This window comes from Prosopis cineraria, unplaced genomic scaffold (assembly GCF_029017545.1).
Source record: "Prosopis cineraria cultivar Desert tree isolate PC_DT_omini unplaced genomic scaffold, ASM2901754v1 PC13, whole genome shotgun sequence".
Classification (NCBI taxonomy): domain Eukaryota; kingdom Viridiplantae; phylum Streptophyta; class Magnoliopsida; order Fabales; family Fabaceae; genus Prosopis; species Prosopis cineraria.
The window spans coordinates 1,780,970-1,800,188 of record NW_026555344.1 but is presented as its reverse complement, the minus strand read 5'-3'; the positions used below and the strand labels follow the sequence as shown (position 1 = coordinate 1,800,188).

The 19,219-nt window shown below is 35.4% G+C and overlaps 3 protein-coding genes across 11 annotated transcripts; 2 read left to right on the top strand and 1 right to left on the bottom strand.

Moving 5' to 3' along the window:
• Window positions 1-57: 57 nt before the first annotated feature.
• Window positions 58-2,948, top strand: LOC129290433 (pheophytinase, chloroplastic). Of its 3 annotated transcripts, XR_008588381.1 has the most exons (7): window positions 58-532; window positions 1,258-1,369; window positions 1,454-1,547; window positions 1,666-1,843; window positions 1,924-1,993; window positions 2,211-2,607; window positions 2,710-2,948. XR_008588381.1 is itself a non-coding variant. In XM_054927194.1 (6 exons), the coding sequence occupies exons 1-6, from the start codon at window positions 111-113 to the stop codon at window positions 2,520-2,522; spliced, it is 1,188 nt and encodes a 395-aa protein (XP_054783169.1). In that variant the 5' UTR covers window positions 58-110; the 3' UTR covers window positions 2,523-2,948. The 3 variants fall into 3 exon arrangements, 2 of the variants coding, with proteins under 2 accessions (XP_054783169.1, XP_054783170.1); XM_054927194.1 differs by having other exon boundaries at window positions 2,211-2,948; XM_054927195.1 differs by lacking the exon at window positions 1,258-1,369 and having other exon boundaries at window positions 1,438-1,547; window positions 2,211-2,948.
• A 1,077-nt stretch (window positions 2,949-4,025) lies between these two features.
• LOC129291719 (uncharacterized) lies at window positions 4,026-8,087 on the top strand. Of its 7 annotated transcripts, none has more exons than XM_054929220.1 (7): window positions 4,040-4,705; window positions 4,786-4,861; window positions 5,087-5,259; window positions 5,378-5,448; window positions 5,739-5,820; window positions 7,147-7,196; window positions 7,663-8,087. In XM_054929220.1, exons 1-6 carry the CDS (start codon window positions 4,226-4,228, stop codon window positions 7,165-7,167), a joined length of 903 nt encoding a protein of 300 aa, XP_054785195.1. In that variant the 5' UTR covers window positions 4,040-4,225; the 3' UTR covers window positions 7,168-7,196; window positions 7,663-8,087. The 7 variants fall into 7 exon arrangements, 4 of the variants coding, with proteins under 4 accessions (XP_054785194.1, XP_054785195.1, XP_054785197.1 ...); XM_054929223.1 differs by having other exon boundaries at window positions 4,052-4,705; window positions 5,087-5,217; XR_008588751.1 differs by lacking the exon at window positions 7,147-7,196 and having other exon boundaries at window positions 4,026-4,705; window positions 5,091-5,259; window positions 7,663-7,721.
• Window positions 8,088-8,585: 498 nt separating this feature from the next.
• LOC129291069 (uncharacterized) lies at window positions 8,586-18,570 on the bottom strand. The gene is made up of 14 exons (XM_054928188.1): window positions 17,759-18,570; window positions 17,351-17,437; window positions 16,374-16,483; window positions 15,819-15,869; window positions 14,877-15,048; window positions 14,268-14,588; window positions 13,985-14,188; window positions 13,350-13,832; window positions 13,065-13,274; window positions 12,130-12,318; window positions 11,516-11,679; window positions 11,249-11,401; window positions 11,056-11,134; window positions 8,586-9,399 (listed from the first exon to the last, which is right to left on the bottom strand). The coding sequence occupies exons 1-14, from the start codon at window positions 18,167-18,169 to the stop codon at window positions 8,962-8,964; spliced, it is 3,072 nt and encodes a 1,023-aa protein (XP_054784163.1). The 5' UTR covers window positions 18,170-18,570; the 3' UTR covers window positions 8,586-8,961.
• Between the last annotated feature and the right edge of the window lie 649 nt (window positions 18,571-19,219).

Here is a 19,219-nt window from a genome sequence, read left to right as displayed (position 1 = left end):
TGATATTTACTCATAATTCTTTATCAAAAAAAAAAAAGAATATCATAATTCAAAAAGACCGAACACAGTGCGAGACACAAGTGCTCAAACGCCGGGCCACAGCGAGAGGAATGAGTGCGACGGCCGCTTCTCATTCAATTGTGCTTTGGCAATTGCAGACGCATGTTTCAGCTGCATCATGGGCTGTGCTCCACAGAACTGTCTCTTTGCTCACCCCAAGAAGGAAACTTCACTCCTACCACACAACCAAGCCTCCCATTCCCGCTTGTGTCTTCAACAATGGTCGCGAGGTTATCGTCAACTCCAATTCTGCCTCAACCACCACCCCTACTTCCGTGGTATCATCCGATGCTGTTGATACCGTGTTGGATTTGGGAGTGTTTAAGCAAAAGTGCCGGAAATGGCAATGGAAGGGCCAGTACTCCATCAATTACTTTGTCTCTTCTGATTTATATTTACCTCAGACGTCGCCGACCGGTCCCCCTCTGCTCCTTGTTCATGGTTTCGGTGCATCGGTTCCTCATTGGCGCAGGTAATTTGGGTACATGCCCTAGTTTATCTATTGCTGTTAATGTTGCTTCCCATCCACCCATTTCTTTTGGAAGTTATTATCCATGTTTATTACTTAATAGCCACAAGAAAGAAACTAAATAATATTTGCATATAGGAAGTCAATGGATTGATGAGTCCTGAAGCAACAGTTCCACTTTTGCTGTAAATCACACTTGATAAGACCATTTTCGTCCAATTGAAATTCCATATCACCCATTTATGATACCCTTAAAATTTTTGGACATTTAGTTTATTACACTAGGAAATAGTTCCAAACTAGAATTACCGATCAGCCTCTTAAAGCAAGGTGCAGAATACCCTTCAAGTTATCCGATTCCTAACTAGAATTACCGATCATCCTCTTGCAGCAACATTAACTATCCCTGTATTTGAGAGCCAAAAGTGGATAAAGTCAAAATTATATGCTATTAAGTACTCTTAGGCTTTTAGCATCATTATCCTAGTCAGGGCTTGTGGACTAGCAAAATTCCTCGTAGAGATGACACAATTTGTTCTGTTACTGGCTTTTCTCTATGTGCGCATTTAATACATGAATAACTAAATATTTCAGATGCGAAACATGACGAGATAGAGGAAAGCTCTTCAATGTCTATATATATATATAAATATCCTACACAAGAGTAGTCTTTTCAGTCTTGTAAATTGTTCATATATATTTTTTCCGACATGTTGAGGCTCTTTCAGGAATATCAAGACATTAGCTCGCAATCATACTGTTTATGTCATTGATCTTCTTGGTTTTGGGGCATCTGATAAGCCTCAGAGCTTTTCATATACCATGGAAACATGGGCTCAGGTATTTCTTTGTTGAGTTTTTTCTGGACATCAAATCTTACACGTTCCAAACTTACCGTGCTGATCCAGCTTTCACTACAAACAGTTGATCCTGGATTTCTTGGATGAAGTTATTCAGGAGCCAACTGTATTAATAGGGAATTCTGTTGGCAGTCTTGCTTGTGTCATTGCAGCCTCAGGTATGTTTGGCATACACCTGAAGTCAAACCGTTATTTCTCTGTCAAATGGTCAGTCAGGTAGAATTTGCATCAGAAACATTTTGTATGCCTTACTTATGCATTATAGTCCTCAACCAGATTCAGGTCAGACTCTTGTTCGAGGACTTGTTCTGTTAAATTGTGCTGGTGGTATGAACAATAAGGCCATAGTTGATGACTGGAGAATCAAGCTATTATTACCTCTGCTTTGGCTGGTTGATTTCTTATTGAATCAAAAGGGAATTGCCTCAGCAATTTTCGAGCGTGTCAAACAGAGGTATTCTTTCTAAGTTGGGCTGCAATCACTTTGAAGATTTTAGAATAATCAATCTAAACATAGTGTTTGCTTGGATACAGAGAAAACTTGAGGGACGTACTATTGTCTGTGTATGGAAATAAGGAGTATGTAGATGAAGAGCTAGTGGAGGTAATGCTACACTTCTTTTTTTTTTTTTAATATTGAATAAGACTTTTCTATAGTTCTTTCCATATTAGATTTTTCGATAAATAGGCAAAAGATGTAAACATTCCATCAAACTTAGCAGCAAATAATGGACTGTTTCTCATTTTATAGTTAAATTGAAGGAAGAACCTGATTGTCTCCATGTAAACAACTTGGCATTTTGACTCTGTATATGCTGCAGATTATTAGAGAACCAGCAAATGATGTGGGGGCGTTGGATGCCTTTGTTTCCATAGTAACGGGGCCACCAGGGCCTAACCCAGTTCAGTTGATGCCAAGAATCTCCCTGCCTGTTTTAGTTTTATGGGGAGATCAAGACCCTTTTACTCCTATTGATGGTCCTGTTGGCAGATACTTTTCTTCATTGTCTTCTCGACAAGCAAACGTTAAGCTCTTCATACTAGAAGGGGTTGGACATTGTCCCCATGATGACAGACCTGACTCTGTCCATGAAAAACTGCTCCCCTGGCTGGCCTCTCTTCCCACTTTATAGCAGAGTGTACCTTAATCAGATGCTCGGGTTCTAGTTGCAAACGCTTTAACCAGATGGCCAGATGTCATATGGCCTACAAAAATAGGTAAACTAGCCAATTGTATTTGATTGGACATTATATGGTTTTAAAAATGCTATGCACCTGACATCTGTACATCATGTCGATCCTATTCATTTATATCGGAAGGTAGACGGCATGGTGTGATACACTACAAATACATAAAGCTGGAATTGAGGTCGTCTTGTGGATATATCGTTTTTTTTTTTTTTTGGGGGGGGGGGTTGTGGTTTCTGGAGGTATTTCCACAACTAATTCTTCAAGGAATTCGAGTTTCATTTAAAGGGTTGTAATCTCCCAGATAATTCTTCCGATACACGTCTTGGAATTAAATTCTGAAATGGTACTTGAGGAGTTTAGATCTCTATCATGTGGTTGCCATGTTTTGATGGTGTTGGCAAGTGTTTTCAGCTTTAACCATTGAATTTTGCTGCCTTTTGTGATAAAAAACACGATGCAATGTTTTGGTTCTATCATTTCACAATAGTTTCAATAACTTTTAAATTTGCAATTTTAAAAAGAAAATAGACTTGTATGTACTCATCTTTCAATGAAAAAAATTGATACTTTCCTCAATTATGTAATTACTATTTACAAATCAATAATATAATTACTAATTTACTAATTCCTACTCACCTTTCCTAATAAGGAGAAATTGCGAGCAAGAAAAACAATTCTGAAAAACCTAAGTTTTGAAATCGCAATCAAACCATACATCTTCGGATCTTCCTTTGTGAGCTCCCTCGTCCCTCCGCTGCATTTGACAAGAAATGTGGTTTTTTCTAGTGTTTGTGCGTTGGAAAGAGTGAAAACTATTAAATAAGTTTTTTTTTTCTTATCTGGAAATAGTGAAAATCTTTTGTGGTTTTTTTTTGTCCAAAAAATATATATTGATATGTATATCAAATATGTTGATGCTTTAATTTTAAAAAAAATGATACGATAGATCTTTGATACTTATATATATTTATAAAAAAATATTAAAAATATAATTTTAATTAAAAAAATATCTAAATTAACATGCATATATAGTTTTTTATAATAATATCTAGCAAAATATAATTACTAATTATACTTTTATTTAATAGGTATAGTATTAATATTTTCTCGATTATAATAAAATTACATTCTCTTGTTTTTATAATTAAAAAAATGTAATTTTTTTAGATAAATAAAAATATAATTTTTATTCTTTTATTACATCTGAAACTAATTTTTTTAAACAAAATCTAATCTTTAACTTTACAAGTAAATCAAAAAATATATTAATAATAAAATGTTTAACATTACAACTTTTAATAAATTTAATTTTTTTAAAAAATTTTGGTTTTAAAATATCAACTTATAATTTAGGAGTATCAAACATGTATTAAAAATTATTTTTTTAAATTAAAAAAAATGTTATTCCAATGCTTTACACGTATTCAAAAAATATTAACAAATGTCGATATCAGATATATTGCAAACACAGATTCATGAAGCAGTTTGAAGCATAGTTGCTTGTGAGCTTCACAAATATGGTCCTTACATTTCGCCCAGCTTTCTCTGGCTATTCTTTTTATTTAAAAAAAAAAAAAGTGCATATACGTCGTCCGTGTCACTCTCTGCAGTTTGTACACGCGGATCGCTCCGGTCGCCGGCGACAATGGCATGTCAAAGCCTCTGCAAATCAAGAATTGCTACATGTCTGGGCAGGACTAGCAATTCTCTGTCTGCGATTTGCAGTTGTCACCGTCATCGTCTCCATTCTTGTGACGCTTCTCCTTCCTCCTACCCTCATCATCTTTCTTCCTTATCCTCATCATCTTCTTGCTTCCTCAAAGCCCATACTATATTCTTTTCAATTCCCTCAACAGCTCCAAGGAGGACTCACCTCTGCTTCCTGCAACATCCACACCACCACCGTAGCTTGCTCTGGTGCCTGAATTACAGTAATGCTGCAAATGCCTCGGTCGATACTGGTACTGAGGGTTTGGGTAAAAGGTACCTGGAATTGACGAACGAAGAACTCATGCGGCAGTGCGAGATGGATACCTTCAAGTCTTCTGGTCCAGGTGGTCAGCACCGAAACAAGCGCGAGTCTGCGGTTCGCCTCAAGCACCTTCCCACTGGTATTATTGCTCAGGTTATTTTCCATTTTGTCCTTTCCCATCTATCGCCTTTACGATTTCGTTTTGAAACTTATTCACTTGGATTTCATTCTAGGCTGCTGAGGATCGATCACAGCACAAGAATCGTGCATCTGCCTTGACTCGCCTCCGTGCTCTGATAGCTCTTAAAGGTATATCAGTGCCTCGCCTTTCCAATTTGACTGTGTTTAATTTACAATCCTGAAAATCTTGGGGGTGTCTTCTTGTGTTGTTATGCATTAACTGAAGTTAAAAGAGTTCTTACTTCCTTTTAGGATTTTCTCGTATTTGTGACTAACTTGACCAAAATATGTTTACTTTATACTGATATTTAACAATGATTTTGCTGATGGATATAAATTAATCTCTTGAGCTAGTCAGGAACACTTTGGATCTCGATGCTTATTCACCACCTCAAGAGCTTCTGCAAATACTTCCTGCTAAGTCATCCATTAGAGGATCAGATTGTGGTCCTCGAATTGGACCAAACAACCCAAAATTTGTCCTCGTATGTCTCTTTATGCAATGTGCACAGGATGTCTTTCTATCCGTTAGTTACTGCTCATTTCTTCTTTTTTCTCTTATAATAATCAATGAATTTGCTAGTTAGCCACAAGACATAATAGGGTTAGAGAGAACCATGTAATAGTTGAGGTCCTTTGCCACAGGGAATGCAAGCTTTGTTGGATCTCATTTTTGCAGTTGAGGGATCTATCTCGGAAGCTGCAAAGTTTCTCGGGTATATTTTTTGCTTAAATATTTTTGCTTTTTTGCTATAAGTTATCACTTAGAAATTGGATATAGGATGATGAAGAAATTGATATTTAAGTTGAAATGAATTGAAAGTTATTGAAGAAAATACATAATGTAGTTCAATAAATACAAGCATTTGATGCCTGGTTCTTTAGGCAATCCTTGTACAATGAAGATTTGGTTTAGAACTGAGGGCGATATATTGCAAGGCTGACTTTCCCGTTAGACTTATCAGAATTTTTCATGTTTAATATGATATTAATTTAAATATTGCAGATTAAGCACTGGGGCACTGTCACGGTTGATCCTATCAGATGATTCTCTTAGAATGGCAATAAATGAGTTTCGGGCATCAAAGGTAAACTTAATGATGGCTTCTTCAGAATACAGCAGTAATTATCTAATTTGTACAATAGTAGGGTGTTACTTCTTCAGAATACAGCAGTAATTATCTAATTTGTACAAGAGTAGGGTGTTACTTTTTTGAACAAAAAATTGACCTCCTCATTTTGGGGGTAATCAGCGAGCAAAAATGTGAGCCGTAGTGAAATATAAGGAAGGGATTTGTCTGGGTGTACTAGCAACATTTCTAGATATAAAATGCAAAGGTAAGTGGTCACAGGTTTTATTTATTTTAGTAAGAGACAAAAATATTATCCGGGAGAGGGAAGGTGCAAATAAAGAGAATACTTCAAAGCAACACAGTTGTCCTATATCAGATGTTAGGGGTTATAAAGAGAATACTCCAAAGCAAAACTATTCTGTTCTATCAGACCTAAGTGTCGAGAAGAACTATTGAAAGTATTGGCATTTCAATATGACACACTTAGAGTTTACCATAAGCACCAACTGATTCACTCCCCATGGAAGTAGCTGCAAGTTAGAACAGATGGGCAGCTGTTTCAAAGCCAGAGTACAACACTTTTCACCAATGGAACTTTTTTTTACCTTCAAATTAGATTTATATAATTATTATTCCAGATGAAGGACTTAGCCTATGAAAGAGCTTGGGAATTCAAGTGTGTTTAATCTGGAAGAATAGGAAGAAACTATGGAATTCTTAAAGGGTTCAAGTGGGAGAAAGTTCTGTTTCAAGAGTAGTGGATGGAATTGAAAACGGATTTAATGTATACTCAAGGAGCAAAGGGTCCTGAATCCTGATGCATCTATCTATATTAAGAGATAAATGAAGAGAATCTACCAAGCACAAGAGGGATTGTAATTTGAAATTTTGACATTAGTCTATTATTTAATCTTCTTGAAGGATGGAGATTATATGAAAGTATTGGAGCCGTGAGTAACTCTAAATTTATCATTTTCTGTCGTTGAAAGGAGTGGTCACTTCAACATCTATTGCCATTTATGTTGTATGTTTACAATTAAAAAATGTACCTTTACATTGCATCCTAATTGTCTCGTAAAAGCTTTATTTGAATAACTCAATGTACTCTTTTCCTTCAGCCTATCCAAATGTGCTTCTTCTAAAGGTACATGATGGGTTTGAACCTAAGATTACTTGCTAAATTATACTCCTTGCCATTGGACCACCACCTAGCGGCTTAATAAGCTCTTATATTTGCATTGCACCAGCTTTTTGCTTTTCTATGATCTGTCTTTACTTCCTGAAAAGATCTACACTTTTGACAACTAGCAACAACGAATCTTTTTTATGGATCATTAACAGGGTATGAAGCCTCTTAGGTAGGAGCTCTGAAATTTTTATTATAGATGCAGGTACAGTTTACTCTCTCAATTTTTTAGAGTCAAAGTCTAGAATTTAATTATGGGAGAAACAAAACATGAAAGTGCGGGTTGTATGGAAATTGGATGCATCATGGAAAATTACATTTTCATCCACAATTCAATTTGAAGATATCAAGTTGTTTGGAAAATTTTTAATGTTCGTATGTTGGTTCTATTAACTTTTAGAAGTTTTGGTTTAATCATAAATAATTCAGCTTGTTTTAGGTTTACTTGATTGACTTTATGTTCTTTTCCAGTTCATTTCATCTGCATAGTTTGCTCTACCATAATTATAGTTAAATGGTTCTATTTGGTTTCAAATCTTGACCTTGAGATCTCTCCCTTTTATATTTCATTGAATATATTAGTCGTTTGGCACAAGTTAAAGCCATTTTTGGGCCAATCAGCAGTTCTCAGTTAATATAACATTAACAACTTGGTCTTGAAAACTCCACAGGCCATCGGATGGTACGAGGAGATTAATGGGAGGAAACCAAAAAGTTGAGAACTTGAAAGCTCACCAGGCCGTCGGCAAATTGTTGACTGATGCAGATTCGGTGCCATGATAATTCAAATGGTCTGAACAATTCGGTGTTCTGCATTATTTGAGATGACTGTCATTGTCCTCCAAACAAACCTTGAAGAACTCGAACTCGAAGGCCTTGGGCACTAAATTAGGTGCTTTTCCCTTGCTTAGAAACTCTTGTCTGCTTCCTCCGTCAATCCCAGTTCATCTGGGTGAAGTTGATCGTATGGATAGATATATAAAGTAACTACTGATCCTTTTAACAAAGCGCGGCCAGTTCTATTTTCTAGATGTAACTGACGAATGATGTAGATTCCGTTGTATACGAAGCTCAAGATTGCTAAGGTCTAGTTTAATCATGTGGCATTGTTTATGATTAGCGGAGCCGTCGAGGCCCAGTATTGTTCCATTCTCAAAACAATGGATCGAGCCCCAAAAAATAAATGGACCCCATTTTACCGCAAATACAACGGTTACGAAAGCAAACCCAACAGAAATCAAACTTTCTTCTCCTTTCTCCATTCGAATCGTGGTAGTAATATTGCTCTTTTTACTGACTCTGTTTTCCTTTTTTTTTTTGGGGTTACATTATAGCAGCTTTCTATTCACATGTTAATTTGAAGGGGAAAAAAGTTAAATTGATGTCGAAGGATTAAATGACGTGATTCTCTCTAATTTGTCTTTTTAATTTAAAAATGTATAATAGAAGACAGCAAGAGTACTGGTGCAATGCGGCAATGAGATATGTTACCATATCATATCCTATTTCTATGAAGACCAAATATGCTTTTGAAGTTTCTGAGCACGGTTCACAGAATCACAGGAAAGATTTGATGCCAAAAGATGTCTGAGCGTCAAACATAACACGACCACGAGTTAGTTTCATTGTCATCTACAAGTTCTTCCAGAAATTACAATTTGCCTTGCCCCTCTTCCTTTCTCTAAAAACTTCCATCCTCCAAGAATGAAACCACGCACACAACAAAAAAATCTAGGGCAAAAACACTAGATTACTTTACACATTAGTTATTAATCAGCATCAAGCGTCAATGACCAGGAGAATGCAGTTTTTCCCAGTACAAAACCCCTCAAGACTGATTACACCAGCATTTTTTCCTGTCCTGTTAGGGATATCTAAAGAAAATCACATTTATGTGGGAGCAGAAAAGTGAAACGTAAGTTACAAAAGAAGAAAAGAATCATCAGTCAAGAAACCCGTCAGAGCATATATCATGCTTCTTTCGGCAAGTTTGAACCTTCCTCCTCTTCTGGCGGAGGCTTCACATACTTGCCTATCACTTTCTGATGATGTCGCTTCCTCATTCGGTTCAGTTTCTCAATACTTTTCTGCTTCCTTTTCTCCTTCTCCTTGTGCCGTAGATTCCTCTCTCTCTCATATACACCGTGCCAGAAAACTTCCCCTGTTGATGGCCACAACCAATGGCTGTTGGTAGCTTTAGAATCTGATAACTCTGCCAGGTCCTCATCCATGCTCTTAAATGTGGTGTATGAGAACCATTTGATCCACATATGCCCTCTACGGTTCTTGAAGTTGTGTTGTTCCTGCATTAGACCAGTCTCAGGATTCACATACACAATCCTCCTGGCACTATGGTATGCCCATACATTTACAAGAAGCTCAAGGAGCCGCGAATAGCAATGCTTATCCTGCAGTATACAAATTTATCCATATATTAAGAGAGGAGGCAAAATAAGCAGCAAGTGTAATAATGTAATCAAGATTTTATTCAATTTGTAAACTCTTCTCTTTAAGGGTTCGTAAATGGACTAAGACTAGATCACTGTAATTCTAGAAGTATCTAATTTGAGACCTCAACTTAAACCCTCATGAGAGCAGCGAAAATTTTCTGACCCAGTATTTTCGAAGTGCCAAGATGGCATTTGCCCCAAAAAATGGGGAAAAATAAGAACCAAGATGACATACACATCATTGGCTAATCCAGCAGATTTTAGGGATCCTTGAATGAAGGTTAGATACAAAACCAAATTAAAATTTAGCAAGACCTTAAGAACTGAATTACATACTCAAAAACTTAAGGGACCAACTTGAAAAATAAAGACTGCAGGAAATATTACCGCAATAGCACCAAAATCAAAATAGCATGTGTTTACAAGAAGCGACATAGCATAAGCAATAACAAGCAATTGTCGCCATTTACATATCAATCCATACATTAGGACAATGCCAACAAAGTAAGCAATAAGAAGCTTAATAAGGTAGTTAAAAATAAATAGAACCGCATGCATTTTTCTACTTTGAAGCATGTAATTTAGATTTTAATAGCTTCCTCTCTCGGCCAGGCAAACTCCACCCCCACGGCCCTGCCCTTCTAGTTCTGGGTAGTGAACTGGAGAATTTAGAACTCAACTTGAAAGGTCATTTTACTCAATCAACACGCTCTTTGAAATGGCTGTAGGGAATTATTTATGAAAAAAAAATTCTTTTACCAATATAACACAAATATTATGATGAATTATGACAGTGTAAGGAATTTAGAATGATGTGTAACAAGGAGTGTAAGGAATTTAGAATGATGTGATGGTAATGCAAAACAACAAATTTCCATGAAATTAAAGTACAAGGAGAAGATCATTAAAACAAGTGGTATTAAGAACTAGACTGAAATGGTAGGTTGGATCGGAAACCAGTGAACTAGTCACTGGCTCGGTTCAGAGAATCAGGTGAAATGGCTTAAAAGAAACTGGTCAAAACTGATGCTTCAACTAGTTCAAACAGGTTTTTTTTAATTTAATTATTTTTTAAGCTATGATTTATATTTAATGTATACATATGCCTAATAATCAATGGTAAAGGAAGGCGGCCAATGAACAATTGTAAAATATAATATATATATATATATATATATAATGAAATCAGAGATTATAAAATAAGCATGCATTATAAATATTTTAGATAGCATAGTTATTTTGTTATTTTTATAGAAGTGAGTAAAGATCTGAAATAAAAATATAATTTAAAAAGTTAATAACATTTTATGGTTTATAAAATATTTATTAAAGTTAATAAATTATATTCTTGTCTCAGATCTTTACTTCCTTTAATTTTTTAATAAATTTTAATGTTGTTTGTTCATTGGAAATCAATTTTATTCTTATGTTTATCTTTCTTATTCAAATTAATTAGTATATAATTAAAAATATATTATTTTAACTGTGGCTGGTTCAACTATGGTCCAACCATTTAACTATGACAAGCCATCATTTCAATGGCTAACCCAATTTTTAATACCTTAATAAAAACACACGATGCAAAAAGTACCAATTTTTAAAGGAGTAATTTACTTTTGACAAACTCAAATAGCAGCGTCCACTCGAATGGTGTTCACCGTACACCTGTACATCCAATGCATCAACAAACATTCTGCACAAAAGATTGCTTCCATCAGTTATTCAAAATTTTAACAAGCTGCGGACAAGAGCAGATCAAATCGCTTATTAACAAACCAGGGACATCCACTGGTGCAATCTCTAATACCTTGAGAACATTACAAACTCAAGAAAGGATCTCGTAGGCAAGGCCCAACTCTGCATGACAGACCAAGTGTCGCCATCTACTGGCATTGGTGGTAATGAATCCAGATCATCTTTTATCCCATACATTATCTTCAATGCCTCAGAGAAAGCAAACCTTTACTCGAACATCAAGGGGAATAAATCAAGATATATCTTTAAATATCGAAGGCAAAGGACCTAAACTACCAAAGTAAAGGAAAAGCACACAATGCCTTTAAAAGGGTCTTACTTGCAATTTCCTGCATTGATGGCATCGCAAAATGACCAAAAGTCATTCTGCAAAGGTTTTCGGGGATCCTCATCCATACGAACCCAAAAGTATAGTGCATCCCCATACCTTTGGGATTGTATGGAATCTAATAGTGCGTTTTCAGCAGTTCTGGACAAAAATGCCTGCCAAAGACCCATCTAGACGTCAAACAACCCAGAAAAAAGACACATGTGATATATAACTTTTCGATTGTCTGATTTATGTTGTTGCATTTGACCTGCATACAGAGTTTATGACATATGAAATGACAGGAGAATAAAACCTACACATTAAATGTTTCGGTACAAACTTTACGCTTTTTCATTTTCTTATTCATTTCTTCAGCTAGCAATTTAAAAGTACTTTATCCAAGAAGGTGACAATTGCTTGTTTTCAGATACTTTACAGTATACACAATGATATCTGTATCCATATATAGTTAACTTAAAGGTAGATAGACAACCAGCATCAGAGCCTTCAAAATTAAGATGAAATTACAACATGGATGGGGGGGGGGGAATTAGTAATTAAAATTTCAATTATTTCAGCAGAAGGGAAATAGTGTCAATGACTAGGCCAAAGAAATTGCATACCTTCCTTGCAGATGCTCTCCAAGACTGAAACCCAATCCAAGCATTCTTATGTATACGGTCTATCCTATTTGCAATGGCAAAAAGGGCTCCATAGTCACCAAGTATGTCTCGATAGTAAGGATTATTGAGGAGTGGAAGACGAGATGGTGCATCGACATCATCTCTACCCGATCTTCGACCTTTAGTGGACTGCAAAATTCAGTATATACCAACCATTATGTTAATAAGTAGCTACTCATTTTTATTAAATTCTGATTAGAGGGGGAAAAAAAACTATTACAGAATAGTTGAGGCATAGTCAACCTAAGCCCAGTCAAAATTGTAGCTAGAAGTGGAGAATAAGTACAATGAGGAACAAAACAACAAAAAACAAATCTTATTCCACTAGATGGGGTCGGCTACAGATTGCGCAACACCATTATGCTCTATCATTTATTAAGTTTTTAGGAATGTTATTAATTACGAGATCTCAGTCAACAACTTCCACAAGTGTTCTTCCTTTACCCCTCTTTACAGGGCTCAAATTATCTGTTCCGCTCTCCTTACTGGTGCCTTCCACAATCTTCTCTGTACATGTTCAAATCATCTCAAACGATTTTCTATCAATTTCCCCTTAATAGATGCCACACCCACTTTTTCTCATATATGTTTTGGGATTTTATCTTGTTGAGGAACAAGAAATTAAAATGTCTACCACATCAAAGCTAGCCAATTAGAGAAGATAAACAAGGCATGAATATATATGAACCTGGACTAGGCATCACAAGGACCAGTTAAATCAAAAGAAGAAAATTTACTTCAGCTAATATTATTACTGACATTTAATATGCTGTAGTTATAAAGAACATTTCTTATTTGAAAGGAGGAAAGGGTGATTCTTGGACTGATATAACAACTTATTAAGTTGATAAAATGACAATATATGCACAACTTACCAGCCCAATTCCACGGTAAAGAGATCTATCATGCAGAAAAGGCCAGGTTCCTTCCCCAAAGTAAGGTTCATAAATAGTAAGTGGTTGACCTGTCCGCTCAAGTTCCCCCTCATCCCTTTCATGCAAATCATGCTTTGACCGATCAGCCCTTTTAGCATTTCGGTATACTTCCTCCCATGTTCCTCTTGACTGCTCTATTCTATCCTTTAGCTGCATTAAATTTCAAAGAACACCACTTAAATTTTGATTTGTTACGCATCCAAAGGGGAATGAATAAAGATTTACCTGTTCTTCCTCTCTTCTTCTTGTAATAGCCATCTGAATATTCTTTTCTTCTTCCCAAATTCTATATAAAAATGAATCATTATCAGCAACGGTAACACTAGATCTGCTTTTTTGAGGATGGTTCCATAGCTCCTCGTATTTATCTAAATATGTGTTACTTCTTGATGTGCTATTTTGATGTGTAAAATTTGAGACTGCTTCAAATAAATGCCACAGCCATTGCTCTTTAAGATTAGGAGAGATTTCTGATACTTCCTTCGGAAGAGCAACTTCAGATGGAAGATTGAGAATATTCTGAAGCAGATTGGCATATCTGTCAATGGTTTCCGAAACCAAAAGGTTCTTGGAAGTAGTTCTCCCTATTGAGGCAATATTACGAGCTAGTGGTGATATTTTCCCTTTCGAGATCACTTCCAACATAATTTGTGTCAAAACCCTGCTGTTCTCCTTGGGAAAAATGTAGCCATTCACCCTGTCATCAACCTAGATGTTGGCACTACAGTTATTACTTTGCTAAGAAATATGCACCATAAAATATTGATATTCAAAATATGAAAACTACAAATTGTTTAGTTAATGATTGATGCAAAGAATGACATAAATGTCAATCTAAATAGACCATAGAAGAGACATACATATTTCCTGATCATGGGAATATCTGGGGCAATAACTGGTTTTCCGAAGCACATTGCTTTAATCAAAATCTCTGGAAAAGATTGCTCTTCAAGGAATGATCCATATATCACGATATCAGCTGTGTCAAGAACAGAGTCTACATTCAAGTCTCCAGCTATGTGCCTTATAGTGCCACTTGGATATTTCAAGGCGCGAACCATAGTCTATTGAAACAGAATAAGGGACAAAACCTTAGAAATATCTACCCACAAAAATAAGGATAAAAGAACATAGTATACATACCTCAAGAGCTACACTGTAGTTAGTTGATGATTCGCCAGTATGAACAATGATTTGTAGATGTGCGCTAGAATTATCTTTGTTTGACAGGAATTCTGCCAGAAGTGGTGACAGAGCCTGTAAAACAATAGCATGCCCCAACCACGAACCTTTGTGAAAAAATTGGCTTCCGACAATTGCAATAATGACATCTTCAGGGTCAAAATCCATCTTGTTGCGCAGATTATCTTTCTTTAATGCCATAAAAGAATCTGCTTCTATTGATTCAGCAGGAGAACCGGGAATGACAAAAAAATTTCCAGCATCAAATATGGAGTAAAGCATCTGTGTAATTACAAAGGAAACATCAATCACCAATGACAAGTTATGCTCCACAATTCTAGTCAATACACAGGATCTTTTAAATAAGAATTAATACCTAGGATACTGGTACCCAATATTAAGATTATATTTAACTACTGATTCATACTTGTTCTTTACTGGTAAAGAAGGAATTAACAACAGGGAAAAACAGGCCATAGAATTAATGAAAACTTGTCCTCCATTTGAGTGGTTAGGTGGGTTACAGTTTGGGGGAAATAGATGAATATATAACTTGCATGTGCATATTACCGGCAGGGCATAGTTTGGGAAAACAACAACTGTTGATCGGTTGAAGGCTCTTCTCCAATCATTCAAAAGTTCACCCTGCCCATTTATTGTATATTTTCTTGCACGATGTGCTAGAGCATTTTCATGAATAATCCATATAAGAGGTATAGACTTGAAGGGTTCCTGCAAAAAGCTGTGACAACTAGAATTATTCAAGTGACTTGAATAAGATATTGAAATCTCCATGCACATACAGTACGAGGTGAGTGCATGTTTAGTAATACATCAGAGTTTCATAACTTCTAAAACAAATAACTTTAGCCATCTCTTGACCCTTCCCATGCATGTTGCATAAGTAAGTATCATTAACAAAATTTCCAAACAGGCATGCAAAATAGACAACGATTCATATAAACCAGACTTAAATTATAAAATCGAACTATTTCTTTATATTTTTCATTAAATCAATCGTGATAGAATACGTGCAACAAAACAGAAATCATGTTATCTATATGCCATGCAATTTGAACACAAATTAGTCTAACTACCAGTTAGAATGCTGGGCCAGAGCTACTGGTAAAAGTTCACAATTTTGAGGCAGACAGACAATATTACGTCAACATGGTATGGAAGTTTACGTGTTAAAAGATAAAAGTACAAATTCTGGCATCACATCTTAAATGTTTAGTCAACCAAGCCTCTAATGCCGTTACAATGTAACCAGTACATCAGACAGCTTCTGGAGCTCATTTCAATCTATTTATATTATAAGACCAATAATCAGCAGTGAATCAATTGACAAGTCAGAAACTTGTCCTTCAAGAAATACAACAACAACAAGCCTTTATCCCACTAGGTGGGGTCGGCTACATGGATTGCAAGACGCCATTGTGCTCTATCATTTATCAAGCTTTTAGGATAAACTTGTCCTTCAAGAAATGAAATGAGATAAGTAGATTTTACCAAGAAAAAGCACCCTTGGCTTCGAGAGAGTTCACAATTACACCATCATAGCTGCAAAAGACACATTACTATCAGATGCAATTATCATTTGATAAATTCGAGTATTCAACCAAAATACTGCACTTTTCTCTATCAGGGACTTATTGAGAAACCAGCCCAAATGAAACCATCCAAAATACTTCACTCTATTGGGAACACAATGAGGAACTGCCCCTAGTGAATCACATGAATTGGATGTGAAATGACTTTAGAAAAAGAGAACTAAGGGAATACAGAAAATTAATCAAGGAACCAGGGCTCGAATTTGGAGATATTTTGACAATACATTATAATTTGGCCATAATTTTCTACTGAATTGTCATCACTAATCGAGTTAGAAGCAAGACAAATACAAGGAGCATCAATAGAAAGTTATATTTGGCCCAAGTTAAAGGGTTCTGATTTCTCAACATATCAACTCTTAAAAACATTCAAAATTTTTAACATGCTAATTATCAAAAAAAAAAAAATTGAACATGCTTATCCTAGTAGTTAAATGTTTTACATTAAGAATACCTTAGCCAATCTACCGTGTTCTCCAGCTTGTCACAAGTTTTAATAACAGTAGTGGGAACTCCTAAATTTATCCAAACATCACGCACTGGACCATCTTCAAGAGAAAAAACCTGCAAAACAAAGTACTCACTTGAACCCAAAACAATAATAACAAAATCAACCTAAAAACACCATATTCAGTTCGTGTAATATACCTTTAGAGGCTATTGGATACAAAGGAGGGAATGGAACATAAAGATGAATATAGAAAAGGTGATTTGGTAAATGAGATGTCTTTTATGAGCTTGAGTGAAACATCATAAAAATAAAGTTCAGCTCTTTCTATGTAATGATGACATGCAAGTAATAGATATAACATATTCAATTATTTATGCAAGAAAAAAATTAATGCTTCTAGTTGATGAATGGGAAAAAAAAAATAATAAGACAATGGCATGTCTCAATCCAATGTAAACAATAAGGTATGACGCACTTCTATTTCTGACAACTAGTGATAATTCTGCACAATTTCAAAAGACAACATTAGTCATCAAGTCATGTCACTAACGATTGGCATAAATCCTAGGCACATAGTAGCCTGTCCAGTCAGGGACCATTCTCTAACAACAAAAGGCGCAAATTTTAAAACAAAAGTGACACAGAGGCACTTGTCAAGCATGACTCCCTATGCATGGCAGACTTGCTGCTCCAAGAATGAACGCCTCAGACCTTAATATTCAAGTGAGGCGTTTTGTACTAGCAGAGTGAGCGTACATGCAAATGAGAACATTTAATTTGTACTTCTTTCCTCTTCCAGATATAAAATACTGTAGTCGAAGCCTTTCAATCCCATGATAGAGCAACTATCACAGACGCTCAAATTAGCAACTATTTAGGGACGTCCCCACTCCCCGCCCCCATCAAAAAATTATCGCCATCTACCGATGTTCAAATTACTTTTCAAATTAATGACGGAGAACAAATTGTAAATGCAGTACCTGAATTGTGTAGCCAATCTCTAGCAAAACAGATGCAATTGTTACCAGTAGCAATTGTTGTGAATCAACCAATAGTTCTCCAGATATCTTCAGGAAAAAAGTTGAAATCATATAAATTTAATTGTCCAAGAGGAAAATGAAACAAAATTATTGTCGGTGGGTATAAAAAAGATCATATATTTTTAAGGCTAATTAATTGTTAAACTTCATGTTAACTCAAAAGCCCTGAATTTCCGCAAACCTCACCCATTTTATTAAATTCGTAAGTTTATGTTTGACGAGCTTTGACCCACAATGAACATGAATTCATATTCTAAATAATAGAAGAGGTTTAGGTTGTATCACTGAGAAAAGAAAAACCAAATTAGCTCGCTAAAGAGCAAGAAAATGGCCATTACGAGAACTAACCAGCGCCAGCTGAGGCTTTCTATACCCGACATGTTGTCCCGTCCGGTTAAACGGATTCGCCTCCCTATTGAACTTCTCCGAAATCTTAGGCAGAAATCTTGTACCATCCTCAATGTCCAATACATACTTCTCTATATCTTCAAAATGCAATAGAGTCCCAGATAGCATCTTAGCTCTCAAGGAATCCTCTGATTTTTCAATTACCGAACTAGGTAGGAACATTTGGAAAACGACTATGAAAAATAGAAAGACAGCCACAGTGCAAATCCATTGGACGTAATCTAGTTTCTTGAAAAGCAAACGCGAAAAGCTCGATCTAAATCTCTGCGAGAATGGATTGTCTCTCCTTCTACTCGACTGAGACCCAAATAAGCTTCCCTTCAATGGGATTCCGGATTCCAAAGAACCCATTTAGAATCCCATCAATTAATTTGCAGCAAATTCAGCTTCCTAAGAGACGAAACTACATACTTCCAAGGAAAACCCCAGATGTAAACCTTCCAATGAGGTCGGAACACATAGCTTCCGGGAGCAATGAGAAGAACGTGAGAAAGAAGACAGGTCGCGATTCGAAATGGAGAAATGATCAAGAAGGTCGTGATGGGGGGAAAAAAGGATGGTCCGCAAGATTAGACAAGAAAAAGATTTGAAGTCGAAGTTGTTTTACTGTCAAGATTTGTCACATTGGATTGGAGTCAATGATTTTACTCGATAAGAAGATTTCGGGACTGGCAAGAGATGGATACGCACAAGACGAAGGCTCGGGAGCTGGGAGCTACGAAATCCAATTGAAAATGTATCCTCCGTTTTTTTCGTTGGCTGGAAATAGTACACTGGCGTCAAGCAAAAACAGCGTCACCACCTACGCGTAATTAGCAAGTTAATATGAAAATAAGTGGGATTATTATGGCAAAAAAAAAAATTGAATCAAAAAGAAGTTTTAATTATTATTTTTTTTATGAAAGGCTAGCAGGTAGGTCCAGAATTTTAAATTAATGATAATTAAGTCTCAAAATTAAAAAAAAATAAATTAAAAATGTTAATATAGATAATTATAAATTTAAGAGTTTTAATTATAAATAAATATTTAAGTATCAAATGTGATTCTTAAATTGTAATAAAAATTTTTATTTATAATATAAATTTTTATTTATAATTATTTAAATTGAAATTTATAATTTATTAAAGCAAGAGAATAATCGCCTAACTTAACAACCTATTTAAATTTGTTTTTACAATAATTTAGAATTTAAAAAATGATATTTTTTAGGAAAACAATGCTTTAAAACCCAACCAAATTCTAATAAGCTCTAAAAAAACAAACTTAGGTTTGAGCAATCTTTTTAGACCCTTCTTCAAATATTATAATTTATATTTTAAAAATATGAAATATTATAATCAAAGTTTTTGATTTTTCTAAGAATCCAAAAAATAAAATACTAATAAAAATGAGCTTATAAG

Coding starts and splice junctions, on each gene's coding strand:
- LOC129290433 (XM_054927194.1), top strand. CDS start 111: ATGAGTGCGACGGCCGCTTCTCATTCAATTGTGCTTTGGCAATTGCAG. Junction 1,370..1,453: donor CCATGGAAACATGGGCTCAG/GTATTTCTTTGT, acceptor CACTACAAACAG/TTGATCCTGGATTTCTTGGA. Junction 1,994..2,210: donor TAGATGAAGAGCTAGTGGAG/GTAATGCTACAC, acceptor TATATGCTGCAG/ATTATTAGAGAACCAGCAAA.
- LOC129291719 (XM_054929219.1), top strand. CDS start 4,226: ATGGCATGTCAAAGCCTCTGCAAATCAAGAATTGCTACATGTCTGGGC. Junction 4,862..5,086: donor TGCTCTGATAGCTCTTAAAG/GTATATCAGTGC, acceptor CTCTTGAGCTAG/TCAGGAACACTTTGGATCTC. Junction 5,821..7,662: donor ATGAGTTTCGGGCATCAAAG/GTAAACTTAATG, acceptor AAAACTCCACAG/GCCATCGGATGGTACGAGGA.
- LOC129291069 (XM_054928188.1), bottom strand. CDS start 18,169: ATGGGTTCTTTGGAATCCGGAATCCCATTGAAGGGAAGCTTATTTGGG. Junction 14,589..14,876: donor TCCCAAACTATGCCCTGCCG/GTAATATGCACA, acceptor GTAATTACACAG/ATGCTTTACTCCATATTTGA. Junction 11,135..11,248: donor GAGTTTGTAATGTTCTCAAG/GTATTAGAGATT, acceptor TCTTTTGTGCAG/AATGTTTGTTGATGCATTGG.